Source organism: Drosophila miranda, chromosome 2 (assembly GCF_003369915.1).
Source record: "Drosophila miranda strain MSH22 chromosome 2, D.miranda_PacBio2.1, whole genome shotgun sequence".
NCBI lineage: Eukaryota > Metazoa > Arthropoda > Insecta > Diptera > Drosophilidae > Drosophila > Drosophila miranda.
Window position 1 is genome coordinate 16333267 of NC_046675.1, and position 15011 is coordinate 16348277.

The 15011-nt window shown below is 46.8% G+C and overlaps 9 protein-coding genes across 14 annotated transcripts; 6 read left to right on the forward strand and 3 right to left on the reverse strand.

Moving 5' to 3' along the window:
- Positions 1-117: 117 nt before the first annotated feature.
- LOC108156195 (protein Abitram) lies at positions 118-6733 on the reverse strand. The gene is made up of 2 exons (XM_033390234.1): positions 6424-6733; positions 118-546 (listed from the first exon to the last, which is right to left on the reverse strand). Exons 1-2 carry the CDS (start codon positions 6712-6714, stop codon positions 190-192), a joined length of 648 nt encoding a protein of 215 aa, XP_033246125.1. The 5' UTR covers positions 6715-6733; the 3' UTR covers positions 118-189.
- Positions 739-1294, reverse strand: LOC117187473 (COX assembly mitochondrial protein 2 homolog). Its single transcript, XM_033390237.1, has 2 exons — positions 1062-1294; positions 739-1003 (listed from the first exon to the last, which is right to left on the reverse strand). Exons 1-2 carry the CDS (start codon positions 1140-1142, stop codon positions 842-844), a joined length of 243 nt encoding a protein of 80 aa, XP_033246128.1. The 5' UTR covers positions 1143-1294; the 3' UTR covers positions 739-841.
- Positions 1511-2235, forward strand: LOC108156196 (mediator of RNA polymerase II transcription subunit 22). Its single transcript, XM_017287530.2, has one exon. It carries the CDS (start codon positions 1598-1600, stop codon positions 2027-2029), a length of 432 nt encoding a protein of 143 aa, XP_017143019.2. The 5' UTR covers positions 1511-1597; the 3' UTR covers positions 2030-2235.
- On the forward strand, positions 2222-3274 carry LOC117187471 (protein BCCIP homolog). The gene is made up of 3 exons (XM_033390233.1): positions 2222-2366; positions 2429-2555; positions 2611-3274. The coding sequence occupies exons 1-3, from the start codon at positions 2247-2249 to the stop codon at positions 3249-3251; spliced, it is 888 nt and encodes a 295-aa protein (XP_033246124.1). The 5' UTR covers positions 2222-2246; the 3' UTR covers positions 3252-3274.
- On the forward strand, positions 3399-6591 carry LOC117187469 (putative aminopeptidase W07G4.4). Of its 4 annotated transcripts, none has more exons than XR_004472137.1 (6): positions 3399-3504; positions 3788-3970; positions 4635-4911; positions 4966-5064; positions 5133-6325; positions 6389-6591. XR_004472137.1 is itself a non-coding variant. In XM_033390232.1 (6 exons), the coding sequence occupies exons 3-6, from the start codon at positions 3957-3959 to the stop codon at positions 6267-6269; spliced, it is 1527 nt and encodes a 508-aa protein (XP_033246123.1). In that variant the 5' UTR covers positions 3415-3504; positions 3589-3644; positions 3788-3956; the 3' UTR covers positions 6270-6367. The 4 variants fall into 4 exon arrangements, 3 of the variants coding, with proteins under 3 accessions (XP_033246121.1, XP_033246123.1, XP_033246122.1); XM_033390232.1 differs by lacking the exon at positions 6389-6591 and adding an exon at positions 3589-3644 and having other exon boundaries at positions 3415-3504; positions 5133-6367; XM_033390230.1 differs by lacking the exon at positions 6389-6591 and having other exon boundaries at positions 5133-6367.
- LOC108156197 (COX assembly mitochondrial protein 2 homolog) lies at positions 6694-7171 on the reverse strand. The gene is made up of 2 exons (XM_017287531.2): positions 6939-7171; positions 6694-6880 (listed from the first exon to the last, which is right to left on the reverse strand). The coding sequence occupies exons 1-2, from the start codon at positions 7017-7019 to the stop codon at positions 6719-6721; spliced, it is 243 nt and encodes an 80-aa protein (XP_017143020.1). The 5' UTR covers positions 7020-7171; the 3' UTR covers positions 6694-6718.
- A 216-nt stretch (positions 7172-7387) lies between these two features.
- Positions 7388-8112, forward strand: LOC117187472 (mediator of RNA polymerase II transcription subunit 22). The gene has a single exon (XM_033390236.1). It carries the CDS (start codon positions 7475-7477, stop codon positions 7904-7906), a length of 432 nt encoding a protein of 143 aa, XP_033246127.1. The 5' UTR covers positions 7388-7474; the 3' UTR covers positions 7907-8112.
- LOC108156194 (protein BCCIP homolog) lies at positions 8099-9151 on the forward strand. The gene is made up of 3 exons (XM_017287528.2): positions 8099-8243; positions 8306-8432; positions 8488-9151. Exons 1-3 carry the CDS (start codon positions 8124-8126, stop codon positions 9126-9128), a joined length of 888 nt encoding a protein of 295 aa, XP_017143017.1. The 5' UTR covers positions 8099-8123; the 3' UTR covers positions 9129-9151.
- Positions 9152-9275: 124 nt separating this feature from the next.
- On the forward strand, positions 9276-12318 carry LOC108156193 (putative aminopeptidase W07G4.4). Of its 3 annotated transcripts, XM_017287527.2 has the most exons (6): positions 9292-9381; positions 9466-9521; positions 9665-9847; positions 10512-10788; positions 10843-10941; positions 11010-12318. In XM_017287527.2, the coding sequence occupies exons 3-6, from the start codon at positions 9834-9836 to the stop codon at positions 12144-12146; spliced, it is 1527 nt and encodes a 508-aa protein (XP_017143016.1). In that variant the 5' UTR covers positions 9292-9381; positions 9466-9521; positions 9665-9833; the 3' UTR covers positions 12147-12318. The 3 variants fall into 3 exon arrangements, with proteins under 3 accessions (XP_017143013.1, XP_017143016.1, XP_017143014.1); XM_017287524.2 differs by lacking the exon at positions 9466-9521 and having other exon boundaries at positions 9276-9381; XM_017287525.2 differs by lacking the exons at positions 9292-9381; positions 9466-9521 and having other exon boundaries at positions 9571-9847.
- Positions 12319-15011: the final 2693 nt, after the last annotated feature.

Below are 15011 nucleotides of genomic sequence, written 5' to 3' on the forward strand. Positions count from 1 at the left end.
TTTTGAATACCCTGGAAAATGGATATTATAGAACTGAGAGAATGTTTGTCATCTAATGCACCAATAAAGGCCAAAACTAGTCAGTTTTATGTAGCATCCAATGAAATTGTCAGCCGATTCCTTGCAAAACATATTCTGGGTTTTATTATAAATGTTCAGTAGTCAATAGTTAAATACGTAGTCAGTATTTCACGTGATCAACATCTCTTCTTCTTTCTCCTTCTGCTCCGTGATGGTCTTTAAATGCTCCGTATTCTGCTCCTGGTTCGCCTTCAAGTGCTCCTCGTACTGCTCCTGTGTCAACAGGCTCTCCCTGATCAAGTAGCAGTTTTCAATTTTGGGCAGAAGAATGGCAAAGTAGCCAGCTCCCTCGGGCAGCTGCTCCAGCAGTTTCGGCTCTGCAACCAGAGCAGCGTTCACCTCCACCAGCTTGCCGCGTATGCAGCTAGGTATCTTGTAGATCTGTCCCGTCTTTGTGGTGAGCAGCGCCAGTGTAGAGTCCGCCTGCAGAATCATGCCGCCCTTCTTGGCCTTGCCCTTCACAACATTCTGGCTGCGATCCACGTTGCCCACGTCGAAGCTTAGACTGGCAATGCCTTGGGCAAGGGCGGGATGCGTGGGCGCCAGGCAGATTAGGCAGATGCGATTGGAGTGGTACAGCACCTGGTAGGCGGCATTGGCTCGGATGTAGTAGAAGCGCGTGAAGAAACGATCCACAACACTGGGATAGTTCGCATCGAAGCCATCTGTGATGGGGCTCACCGGCTTCCCGCAAATGCGCTGCTGCTCCTCGTGCTCGAAGTAGAAGGGCTCCAAGGGATCCGCGGTGGCAGCCATTCTGCTATTCGGTCTCCCCGTGCAGAAGTTTCTCCTTGTATTTTGCTTGATTCTCGCGCGCCTTGACTCGGTTGGCGGCGGAGCGAGCGATGCGTTCGCCCTTCAAGCACTTGACCACCTTGTCGTCGATGGAGTTGCAGATCCCAATGAATCTGCCGAAAGCGTTCTGTGGGCATACAGGAAAAAGTGTTATAAGGACTAACTGTGGCCCCTTGCGTACTCACGTTGTCGTGGCAAGCTTGCAGCTCTTCGATTAGTTTATTGCAGGCCGGCGTGTGCAAATGGGAAGCTAAGTCCGTATGCATTTTCAGCTGACAGCTTCTATTTTTTCTATTGCCTAACTTTTTCAGCACGTTTTTGTTGTTGTTGTGTGAACGAACTAAGCCCACTTAAACCCCCTCAAATTTAAACAATTTGATCTTGGTCGACAATGGATTAATCGTCCTGTGCCCATGATCGAAAATTTGCTATGAAATCATAACAAAATAGCTATTGTTTTTTTTTATATTATTTTGCAATGTATTGCTTTTAAAAGAAACCAACATAGCGAAAAATATACATTTGAATCTAAGACAAGATGGATGGTTTACTTAGGTATTTTTCCAATTTTATAATATATTCCACTTTAAATATGTTAGATATAGCCAGAAAAAAGCTAAACTGGCAGCACTATCGGAAATTTAATCGAAAAAAAAACAAACAAAGAAGCCGGCTGGCCGCATTTTGTAAACAAACCAAAGTATTTTTTATTTATGATATCATGGCCAGCGGCTCTCGTATTACCATTCTGCCGCAGTCGAAGGAGGCCCTGCTCAAATCTTACAATGTGCGTCTGAAGGAGGACGTCCGCAGCATGCTGGAGAATTTCGAGGAGACTCTTAAGCTGGCACGCAGAGACAGTCACAGTCAGATTTCACGAACGACGCAATCTGAGCAGGACGCTCTTGAAATGCAGATACGCGCCTCCAATATGGTGCGGGCAGGAGAATCCCTGATGAAGCTAGTCGCCGATCTCAAGCAGTATCTGATTCTGAACGACTTCCACTCCGTGAACGAAGCCATTACGAACAATTCTCAACTGTTTCGATCCACGCAGATTGAGTGCGACAAAAAACTCATGAAGCTAAGGGACGAAATGGCAATGGACCTGTACGACCTGGAAGAGGAGTACTATACGAGCATATTCAAGTAGACGTCCTTGAAACCTTAGTATACGATTTTTTAAAATAAATAAAATTGTAAAACTAGCCAAAACTGGCTGACCTGGCAGCACTGCTAGCAACCCTCTGTTGTGCGCATGTCGGACAAGAACTGCCTGGCAACGCCGTTACACACGTGTGTATCCACACATCCAGCTGTTTGACCAAGAAACATAAAATAAACTATATTAACTGAAAAGTTTTGGTGAAATGTCTGCCAGCAAGCGTAAGAATCTGAATAAGATGGAGGTAGATCAAAAGGATGACGACTCGAGCTCCAGTGAAGAGAGTGAGGACGAAATACATCCAGACGCCTACACTGGCAATGAGGTGCGTCCTGCCCACAAATAAAGCAAACGAAAATATAATTGAACATACAATATACGTTATAGGAGGTGCAAATTGACTTCGAGGGTCGTACACCCGTGGATCCCGATACCCAGGGAATTTCCCAGCTGCTGCAGCGTCTCTTCTTGCGGGCCCATATCAACTGCAATCAGATGGCGGATTTGATTATAGGTGAAGCAGCGCCATACAGTCCATTCCTTAGTCCTGTCTAATCCATCTCTTTCAGCTCAAAACCATGTGGGCAGCGTAATCTGCCAGGTCGACGACGACGAACTTGAGAGCGAAACTGATGACAATATGGTGGAAGAAGGCACTGTCTTTGGCATCACCTCCGTACTGAATCTGTCGGCCAAGAAGGACCAGCCAAGCGTCAGCCAGCTGCGCACGTATCTGCTCGACCGCGCCAAGTCGCATGCCTCGGAGACAGCGCTGGAACAGCTGAGCTATCTGCTGGACAACGAAGAACAGCCCCATTTGGGATTCCTAATTAACGAACGTTTCATCAACATACCTGCACAGATATGCGTGCCGTTGTTTGAGAACTTAAAGATGGAAATTGACCACGCTAAGACCAAACAAATGAAATTCAATTTCGGAACATTGCTGCTCCTCGTCAAGTTCTTTCGCAAGCAGGCCAAGAAAGGCCAGCCTGCCGAGGATATCTACACCAATGACGAGGACGAACTGCTCTCAGAGCGGGCCAAGTTCTCCTTTGAGTGGTCTGTGGCCTCCGAATGCGATTCCGGCATGTCAGGGGACTGGCTGGAGGGCGATGCGGTGATGACGCCATACAGAAAGCTCTTGGCACTGGATGCCAAGCAGTTCCCGCAGTTGATTAAGGACATACAGAGCTACATAAATAAGTAATAAATGTACGATTTATCTTTTTAGAGGTTGTCTTTCTATGAGTCTGCATTTGTAGTCGCGAAGGAGCTTTTACTGTACTTTGTTACCAAAAGCAGACTCCACTCTTGAAATTCAATGTGGTTGGCAACGCCGGCTAACAGCTGACCCGGCATTTGAAAGCTTTCCCATGCCGGTTTGACTTGATTTTTTCGCAAAAAATCTGCACTAACCGTGAACGTGACTGGCAAGTAGAAACTGGCAAGCGACTTCCGACGTGAGTAGACTTTGTTTTTATTGTTGTTGCCTTTATTTGCAAGTTCTAGCATTACATTGTAGTCATTGAAACCATTATTCATAGCTCGTGCAATTTGCTTTGTGCCTACTGCACAACCACCCACCCGTTCCTTCACAAATGTAAGTATAAAAAGCTTCGGGACGGCCACCCAAGCACATCATTGCAAATTGTTTGTTCCATCGTCAAGAGATCGTTTTTGTCGGGGCTGGGCTATATTAAAAGTTATCTCGTGGAATTGTTTGACACACGCCTTATCACTCAGTTTCAGATAAGTTCTCGCACCCGCACCAGCACCAGCAGCTTGATCCCAGTTCCAATACCAGTACTCCGCTGCACTGTATGAAGTGATACCCAACTGTTGTTTGTTGCCGGCGCTCAGTGACGCCCCACTTCCCGATTGAATCAGTTGTGTGTTCCCGCTAACGTCGAATATGGGCATCGAAAAGTAAGTAAAATAAGTTAGTTAGCGATAGAATGTTTTTTCCAAAAGCTCTAGTTTGTGATACGCCATATTTTCAAAATTAGGCAATTAGTTGTATACTCTCGCAGAGGGTACTAGGATATGTTTATCAAGTGCTTCAAGTGTACAAAAGAGAAGGTTATCTAAGCGGATCTACATAGTCTAGTTTAAAAATCTATCTGGCTGAACATTTTGGCACACACTTGATCAATAGATAATTTATCAGATGCAGAAGTATCGGATCTCTATATCATACATATGCATATTTTAAAGATAGTAAATCAATTATCTGAAAGATCAAAGAGGTTTACATGCTATTCATGTAAGAGTATTTAAAGCTTCGACATCGAAGCCTCATTTTTTTTCTTGAGTGGGGTCATTCGAAATGCTTATCTTTAATACAAACATTATTGCACTTCAAAAGTTAAGATAATCTCAGCGCCAAGCAGAAAGAGAGAGACGTAATAGACATGGGCGTGTACAGTACCGTCAAGGGGATTCGCCAGTATTCCCCGTCAAGGGGACATCAATTGCTCAACAATAAACAACTGGCGCGTGATAAAATTGCATTTCAATGAAGAATGTTGATTAAAATATTTCTCAATTAATAATAATACTGATAATTCCGTTTCGCACTTTGTCCTCACAGATTTGTACCATGCACCCTGAGGCTGAATAAGCTGATGAAAGGAAGTGGCACCGATTGCGTTTGTGTGATTGACCAGGATGTTCTGCCTACAGAACTTAAGGCCACTTTCGACGAGCATCGCTCGTTCGACAAGTCCTTCGATAGCAGCATCTCCTGCTTCCGAGCCGCTAATGTGGAACAGCCTGTGGTCTACGCACCCGTGGGAGATCTGAATGACTACGATGATGTCCGATCTTATCAGGAGGCTGCCAAAAAATCCATGCAGAAGGTCCTCAAGGTAAGTTTGGGCTCAAATCTAATAGGAAACACTCAAAACGCTATCTTCTCACAGGCTGGCTTCAACACTCCGTTGCTGTTTGTGCCCAAGGTGAAGCGCTTTCCCCAGGCAGAACTATGCACCGTGCTCGGCGCCTTGGAGCAGCTGTATGTTGTAAGAATTATCCAATTCCAATGCAATTCCAAGCCCTACAAGATTATTCTCTCTCTGCTATCTCTCAGCCCATTCATTTACGTGAAGCCCAGCCCGGTAAGGACACCCGTGTAACCACCCTCAATGTGCAGATTGATGATCCCAAAGCGGACGAGATTCTGCGCGAGGCTTTGATTTTGGAAGCTGGTCGCTACGTGGCCCGCGACATCGGCGGTGGCGACCCAGAGAGGATGGCCCCCAGCCAGGTGGAGAAATACGTCAAGAATCTGTTTGACAAGCTCAGCATGAATGTGATCAGCGATTCGAATACCCTGCAGAAGGACTATCCTCTGTTCGCAGCCGTCAATCGGGCTGCCGATGTGGTGGAGCGTCACAGAGGTCGCATCATCTTCCTGGAATACAAGCCTCCCAAGCCTGCCCGCAAGACGCTTATGCTGGTTGGCAAGGGAGTAACCTATGACACTGGCGGTGCCGATATCAAAGCCGGTGGTGTAATGGCTGGAATGTCGCGCGACAAGTGCGGAGCTGCTGCTGTCGCTGGATTCATGAAGGTGGTCAACGAGATAAAGCCGGAGGATATCCATGTCGTTGCCGCCTTGTGCATGGTCCGCAACTCCGTGGGAGAGGAGTGCTACGTGGCCGATGAGATCATCACTTCCCGAGCAGGTCTCCTCGTTCGCATTGGCAACACAGATGCCGAAGGACGAATGTGCATGACAGATGCTCTCTGCCGCATGAAGGAGATGGCCGTCGAGCAGAGTCTGCCCGATCCGCATCTCTTCACGATCGCCACGCTGACGGGCCATGCTTTTATCTCGGCCGGCGAGGGTCAGTCGATCGCCATAGACAACAGTGTGGCCCACCAGGCCGATCATGCTCGTAAACTTCAGGCAGCTGGCCAGACCTATGGCGAACCCTTCGAGGTCTCTGTGCTGCGTCCCAGCGACTTTGCCTTTAACGCTGGCAAGGTCATTGGAGAGGATCTGGTACAGGCGAACAATGCCCCGTCGGTGCGTACCCCACGCGGACACCAGGTGCCCGCCGCATTTATGATCATGGCGTCCGGGCTCGATAAGCACGGCATCAATGCGAAGGTGCCGCTCAAGTATACCCACATTGATATTGCCGGCAGTGCCGGGGAATATCCAGCCATGCCCACTGCCGCTCCTCTTGTCTCCTTGGTGAAGACTCACTTGTTAGGCTAGATCCCGATCCCGGCTGCATGTTATATTACGCAAGCCCAAGTCCCGTACTCAGACATGTACATGCACACAAACACTCGTATCGATCTAACCAACAATATTAACCCTCTGTCCACTTACAGCATCACTACTAACTTTTAGTAGTGCCCTTCACCACATTCTGGCTGCGATCCACGTTGCCCACGTCGAAGCTTAGACTGGCAATGCCTTGGGCAAGGGCGGGATGCGTGGGCGCCAGGCAGATTAGGCAGATGCGATTGGAGTGGTACAGCACCTGGTAGGCGGCATTGGCTCGGATGTAGTAGAAGCGCGTGAAGAAACGATCCACAACACTGGGATAGTTCGCATCGAAGCCATCTGTGATGGGGCTCACCGGCTTCCCGCAAATGCGCTGCTGCTCCTCGTGCTCGAAGTAGAAGGGCTCCAAGGGATCCGCGGTGGCAGCCATTCTGCTATTCGGTCTCCCCGTGCAGAAGTTTCTCCTTGTATTTTGCTTGATTCTCGCGCGCCTTGACTCGGTTGGCGGCGGAGCGAGCGATGCGTTCGCCCTTCAAGCACTTGACCACCTTGTCGTCGATGGAGTTGCAGATCCCAATGAATCTGCCGAAAGCGTTCTGTGGGCATACAGGAAAAAGTGTTATAAGGACTAACTGTGGCCCCTTGCGTACTCACGTTGTCGTGGCAAGCTTGCAGCTCTTCGATTAGTTTATTGCAGGCCGGCGTGTGCAAATGGGAAGCTAAGTCCGTATGCATTTTCAGCTGACAGCTTCTATTTTTTCTATTGCCTAACTTTTTCAGCACGTTTTTGTTGTTGTTGTGTGAACGAACTAAGCCCACTTAAACCCCCTCAAATTTAAACAATTTGATCTTGGTCGACAATGGATTAATCGTCCTGTGCCCATGATCGAAAATTTGCTATGAAATCATAACAAAATAGCTATTGTTTTTTTTTATATTATTTTGCAATGTATTGCTTTTAAAAGAAACCAACATAGCGAAAAATATACATTTGAATCTAAGACAAGATGGATGGTTTACTTAGGTATTTTTCCAATCTTATAATATATTCCACTTTAAATATGTTAGATATAGCCAGAAAAAAGCTAAACTGGCAGCACTATCGGAAATTTAATCGAAAAAAAAACAAACAAAGAAGCCGGCTGGCCGCATTTTGTAAACAAACCAAAGTATTTTTTATTTATGATATCATGGCCAGCGGCTCTCGTATTACCATTCTGCCGCAGTCGAAGGAGGCCCTGCTCAAATCTTACAATGTGCGTCTGAAGGAGGACGTCCGCAGCATGCTGGAGAATTTCGAGGAGACTCTTAAGCTGGCACGCAGAGACAGTCACAGTCAGATTTCACGAACGACGCAATCTGAGCAGGACGCTCTTGAAATGCAGATACGCGCCTCCAATATGGTGCGGGCAGGAGAATCCCTGATGAAGCTAGTCGCCGATCTCAAGCAGTATCTGATTCTGAACGACTTCCACTCCGTGAACGAAGCCATTACGAACAATTCTCAACTGTTCCGATCCACGCAGATTGAGTGCGACAAAAAACTCATGAAGCTAAGGGACGAAATGGCAATGGACCTGTACGACCTGGAAGAGGAGTACTATACGAGCATATTCAAGTAGACGTCCTTGAAACCTTAGTATACGATTTTTTAAAATAAATAAAATTGTAAAACTAGCCAAAACTGGCTGACCTGGCAGCACTGCTAGCAACCCTCTGTTGTGCGCATGTCGAACAAGAACTGCCTGGCAACGCCGTTACACACGTGTGTATCCACACATCCAGCTGTTTGACCAAGAAACATAAAATAAACTATATTAACTGAAAAGTTTTGGTGAAATGTCTGCCAGCAAGCGTAAGAATCTGAATAAGATGGAGGTAGATCAAAAGGATGACGACTCGAGCTCCAGTGAAGAGAGTGAGGACGAAATACATCCAGACGCCTACACTGGCAATGAGGTGCGTCCTGCCCACAAATAAAGCAAACGAAAATATAATTGAACATACAATATACGTTATAGGAGGTGCAAATTGACTTCGAGGGTCGTACACCCGTGGATCCCGATACCCAGGGAATTTCCCAGCTGCTGCAGCGTCTCTTCTTGCGGGCCCATATCAACTGCAATCAGATGGCGGATTTGATTATAGGTGAAGCAGCGCCATACAGTCCATTCCTTAGTCCTGTCTAATCCATCTCTTTCAGCTCAAAACCATGTGGGCAGCGTAATCTGCCAGGTCGACGACGACGAACTTGAGAGCGAAACTGATGACAATATGGTGGAAGAAGGCACTGTCTTTGGCATCACCTCCGTACTGAATCTGTCGGCCAAGAAGGACCAGCCAAGCGTCAGCCAGCTGCGCACGTATCTGCTCGACCGCGCCAAGTCGCATGCCTCGGAGGCAGCGCTGGAACAGCTGAGCTATCTGCTGGACAACGAAGAACAGCCCCATTTGGGATTCCTAATTAACGAACGTTTCATCAACATACCCGCACAGATATGCGTGCCGTTGTTTGAGAACTTAAAGATGGAAATTGACCACGCTAAGACCAAACAAATGAAATTCAATTTCGGAACATTGCTGCTCCTCGTCAAGTTCTTTCGCAAGCAGGCCAAGAAAGGCCAGCCTGCCGAGGATATCTACACCAATGACGAGGACGAACTGCTCTCAGAGCGGGCCAAGTTCTCCTTTGAGTGGTCTGTGGCCTCCGAATGCGATTCCGGCATGTCAGGGGACTGGCTGGAGGGCGATGCGGTGATGACGCCATACAGAAAGCTCTTGGCACTGGATGCCAAGCAGTTCCCGCAGTTGATTAAGGACATACAGAGCTACATAAATAAGTAATAAATGTACGATTTATCTTTTTAGAGGTTGTCTTTCTATGAGTCTGCATTTGTAGTCGCGAAGGAGCTTTTACTGTACTTTGTTACCAAAAGCAGACTCCACTCTTGAAATTCAATGTGGTTGGCAACGCCGGCTAACAGCTGACCCGGCATTTGAAAGCTTTCCCATGCCGGTTTGACTTGATTTTTTCGCAAAAAATCTGCACTAACCGTGAACGTGACTGGCAAGTAGAAACTGGCAAGCGACTTCCGACGTGAGTAGACTTTGTTTTTATTGTTGTTGCCTTTATTTGCAAGTTCTAGCATTACATTGTAGTCATTGAAACCATTATTCATAGCTCGTGCAATTTGCTTTGTGCCTACTGCACAACCACCCACCCGTTCCTTCACAAATGTAAGTATAAAAAGCTTCGGGACGGCCACCCAAGCACATCATTGCAAATTGTTTGTTCCATCGTCAAGAGATCGTTTTTGTCGGGGCTGGGCTATATTAAAAGTTATCTCGTGGAATTGTTTGACACACGCCTTATCACTCAGTTTCAGATAAGTTCTCGCACCCGCACCAGCACCAGCAGCTTGATCCCAGTTCCAATACCAGTACTCCGCTGCACTGTATGAAGTGATACCCAACTGTTGTTTGTTGCCGGCGCTCAGTGACGCCCCACTTCCCGATTGAATCAGTTGTGTGTTCCCGCTAACGTCGAATATGGGCATCGAAAAGTAAGTAAAATAAGTTAGTTAGCGATAGAATGTTTTTTCCAAAAGCTCTAGTTTGTGATACGCCATATTTTCAAAATTAGGCAATTAGTTGTATACTCTCGCAGAGGGTACTAGGATATGTTTATCAAGTGCTTCAAGTGTACAAAAGAGAAGGTTATCTAAGCGGATCTACATAGTCTAGTTTAAAAATCTATCTGGCTGAACATTTTGGCACACACTTGATCAATAGATAATTTATCAGATGCAGAAGTATCGGATCTCTATGTCATACATATGCATATTTTAAAGATAGTAAATCAATTATCTGAAAGATCAAAGAGGTTTACATGCTATTCATGTAAGAGTATTTAAAGCTTCGACATCGAAGCCTCATTTTTTTTCTTGAGTGGGGTCATTCGAAATGCTTATCTTTAATACAAACATTATTGCACTTCAAAAGTTAAGATAATCTCAGCGCCAAGCAGAAAGAGAGAGACGTAATAGACATGGGCGTGTACAGTACCGTCAAGGGGATTCGCCAGTATTCCCCGTCAAGGGGACATCAATTGCTCAACAATAAACAACTGGCGCGTGATAAAATTGCATTTCAATGAAGAATGTTGATTAAAATATTTCTCAATTAATAATAATACTGATAATTCCGTTTCGCACTTTGTCCTCACAGATTTGTACCATGCACCCTGAGGCTGAATAAGCTGATGAAAGGAAGTGGCACCGATTGCGTTTGTGTGATTGACCAGGATGTTCTGCCTACAGAACTTAAGGCCACTTTCGACGAGCATCGCTCGTTCGACAAGTCCTTCGATAGCAGCATCTCCTGCTTCCGAGCCGCTAATGTGGAACAGCCTGTGGTCTACGCACCCGTGGGAGATCTGAATGACTACGATGATGTCCGATCTTATCAGGAGGCTGCCAAAAAATCCATGCAGAAGGTCCTCAAGGTAAGTTTGGGCTCAAATCTAATAGGAAACACTCAAAACGCTATCTTCTCACAGGCTGGCTTCAACACTCCGTTGCTGTTTGTGCCCAAGGTGAAGCGCTTTCCCCAGGCAGAACTATGCACCGTGCTCGGCGCCTTGGAGCAGCTGTATGTTGTAAGAATTATCCAATTCCAATGCAATTCCAAGCCCTACAAGATTATTCTCTCTCTGCTATCTCTCAGCCCATTCATTTACGTGAAGCCCAGCCCGGTAAGGACACCCGTGTAACCACCCTCAATGTGCAGATTGATGATCCCAAAGCGGACGAGATTCTGCGCGAGGCTTTGATTTTGGAAGCTGGTCGCTACGTGGCCCGCGACATCGGCGGTGGCGACCCAGAGAGGATGGCCCCCAGCCAGGTGGAGAAATACGTCAAGAATCTGTTTGACAAGCTCAGCATGAATGTGATCAGCGATTCGAATACCCTGCAGAAGGACTATCCTCTGTTCGCAGCCGTCAATCGGGCTGCCGATGTGGTGGAGCGTCACAGAGGTCGCATCATCTTCCTGGAATACAAGCCTCCCAAGCCTGCCCGCAAGACGCTTATGCTGGTTGGCAAGGGAGTAACCTATGACACTGGCGGTGCCGATATCAAAGCCGGTGGTGTAATGGCTGGAATGTCGCGCGACAAGTGCGGAGCTGCTGCTGTCGCTGGATTCATGAAGGTGGTCAACGAGATAAAGCCGGAGGATATCCATGTCGTTGCCGCCTTGTGCATGGTCCGCAACTCCGTGGGAGAGGAGTGCTACGTGGCCGATGAGATCATCACTTCCCGAGCAGGTCTCCTCGTTCGCATTGGCAACACAGATGCCGAAGGACGAATGTGCATGACAGATGCTCTCTGCCGCATGAAGGAGATGGCCGTCGAGCAGAGTCTGCCCGATCCGCATCTCTTCACGATCGCCACGCTGACGGGCCATGCTTTTATCTCGGCCGGCGAGGGTCAGTCGATCGCCATAGACAACAGTGTGGCCCACCAGGCCGATCATGCTCGTAAACTTCAGGCAGCTGGCCAGACCTATGGCGAACCCTTCGAGGTCTCTGTGCTGCGTCCCAGCGACTTTGCCTTTAACGCTGGCAAGGTCATTGGAGAGGATCTGGTACAGGCGAACAATGCCCCGTCGGTGCGTACCCCACGCGGACACCAGGTGCCCGCCGCATTTATGATCATGGCGTCCGGGCTCGATAAGCACGGCATCAATGCGAAGGTGCCGCTCAAGTATACCCACATTGATATTGCCGGCAGTGCCGGGGAATATCCAGCCATGCCCACTGCCGCTCCTCTTGTCTCCTTGGTGAAGACTCACTTGTTAGGCTAGATCCCGATCCCGGCTGCATGTTATATTACGCAAGCCCAAGTCCCGTACTTAGACATGTACATGCACACAAACACTCGTATCGATCTAACCAACAATATTAACCCTCTGTCCACTTACAGCATCACTAATAACTTTTAAATAAATGCAAATTTCCAGTATATAGAACTGAAGACATACTCGTGTAGGTTAATTGGCGAAATTACTAGGAACTTGGGTACATTTTGATGAAATTTCATTGGATTTGGGTTCAAGAGATAATCAGTTGTGTTTATATACGGAACACAGCATAGTTATTCCAGTCTTGCTCCACAAAGCAACATTAGAACAATGCCTCCTGAATGGTTATGTTGTTCGTTTTTCTTTAAAGCAAGAAGATGATGAAAGAAATGCATGTTCAATGGCTATAATTCTCATAATTTCCACCCACTAATCTGTAGTCTCGATCTCGTATTTAAAGATACCACATTTTCTACTCTATTTTGCGATTATTCTTTTACTTCTTTGTTGCAGAATTGTTTGCATAATTGGCTAGCGCCCTGCTTTTCGAGCTCTTGGTGGCTCTTCCCTGTTCTTCTACAGAGCACTCCTCTGTATTCTTCTCCTATATCTTTTCCTTCTTTCTTCTCTTGGCCAAAGCCTAGAACCCGTTAGTCGCTACTCTGCTCTGTGTGCCGTTCTTTGCTTGAGCTTGAGCTTGGGACTGGGACTGGGACTGGGGAGTGGGGCTGCGACTCTGGGCTGTAGCTCTGTCTCTGGTGGCTCTGCCTTCCCCTTGTTGGGGCCACTTGTCAGCTGTCGCATTTGTCGTGGTACCGTTATTGCCTGGCTTTGGAAACTCGGTCAAGAGTGTCTCATTCATGCTGTGATTGCATAATGTACCGTTGCCTCTTTCTTGGCCACCTTCTTCCTCTCGCATTCTGTTCTCGGCTCTTGGTTAGGTGCACTTCTAGGTAATTTATTGACGCAGGCCTCCACATTTGACAGTGCCACGGCCAGCGGACAGCGGACAGCGGCCAGCGGCCAGCGAACTGGTTGCATTTGGTAATATGGACAAGCCGGGACTCGGCTCTGGATCTGGCTAACTGTATTTATTATTGATGAACGTAAGGCTTTTCTTCTTTTTTTGCACGGGTATTCGCCCCGTTAGTGTGAATTTATTGGTAAGGCGACACAGACCAAAATAAACGAACGAAAAAAGGCCAACTAACGGGAACGCGAGCCAAGGCATGACCTGATTATGGCAGGACTTGTTGGATTCTCTCCAGCAGCTGTCATTTATAAGGCTTACTGTTGGATCTGGTTTACAATGCAGATACCATTTTTGTTATTCGATTACAATTGGGTAGAATATAGGATTCACCAATCAAATTACAACAGTCGAATGAACGGCTTTAAAGATATAAGCCAAAATATGTCCTGACGTTACGTTACAAAAAACAGAAGTCATTTTTGGGGTTATGGTACAAAAATGCAAAACTCTGCGAACTGGGTTGGACTATCCGTATAATATTTTTTTTGTGATAATATCTGAAGTACTGAGAATTAATATTCCAAGTTATCTAATGCAGTAAATCTTTCCTTTTTGTTGTTTTAAATCCGCGTATGCATCTGACGGAGACATCAAACTCCGTGATAATTAATGTTTAAAAATCTACTATTAGCCGAGATTGAGCAAATTTATTAGGATTTTTTTTCAAATAGTTTAATATCTTAGCGAGACTTTGAAGAAAAAATGTTACCAAGAATAATTGTTCCTATAGGAGATAATGTCAAAGTAAAACATGAATATAAAAATACTAAAAAAGTAATCTTTTGCTTATTTTAATAGACTTTCAGATCAAACTTAATCAACTTATATGTCAATTGGGTCAAAAGAGGATGGGTATTTAAATATTTGAATATAGAATTTTTGAACGTAAAGTATAGTTATTTGAACTTTAATGCTTTTCCATTTAGTTTTGGGAAATACGTACACCGCATTATTGAAAAGTTCGCATTAACTTAAGCACGTTATTCAGGATCACGTATCGGATCTTCGATTGCAACTCATTTCCCACAACCCTCCCCGCCTACCATATACTCTAGCAATCATCATCTGCTTCAGAGACCATCGCATCAGCTGACTTGTCAGCTGCCCCCAAGTATGACATCAACAGCAACATCATCAACGACTGGCCCGCAATCCGGTATAGACAATCACCAAAACACCTTGTCAATTGGGCGCTTGTCTTTGGGGGGCAGACGACGCAGTGGCTGCCGCAACTGCCGCAGCAACTAGCTGCCAGCCTACCGGCTCCATGTCGCGCCGTGTGCACAGTTGTTGCCTGATCCATAAATTCGCGAAAACAGCGCAGCAGCTACAAATGAAGAAAACAGCAGTGGCAGAAGAGTTGGGGCAGGTAAAGGCAACGGCAACGGCGGCGGTGGTGGTGGTGGCGGCGGCATTAATAATAGCAAACAACAGACAAGCAACACCAAATGAGGGGGGGCTGCTGTTGATGCTTGTTGCAACTCTTGCACCGGCAGCAGCAGCAGCAGCAGCAGCAGCAGCAGCAGCAGCAGCAGCAGCAGCGGCAGCGGCAGCAGCAGCAACAACCACTTGGAGCAGCAAACGACAGAAATGATCTTAAATGAATGCGGAAGTTTTTCTTGGGGTTTCGTAACCAGCTACAACAGCAGTGGCAGTAGTAGTGGCAGTAGCAGCACCGGTGGCAGCACTGGTAGCGCCAAAGAGGTCGCAATTCCAGTGGCAACCAGGCAGTACCAGCCATCGAGGCAGCCGAGCAACCAATGTTGCTACATTTATGTACATGTGTTTGTGGCGACTCCAACTCCGACTCCAGGTCCGACTCGGAATCGATGCCG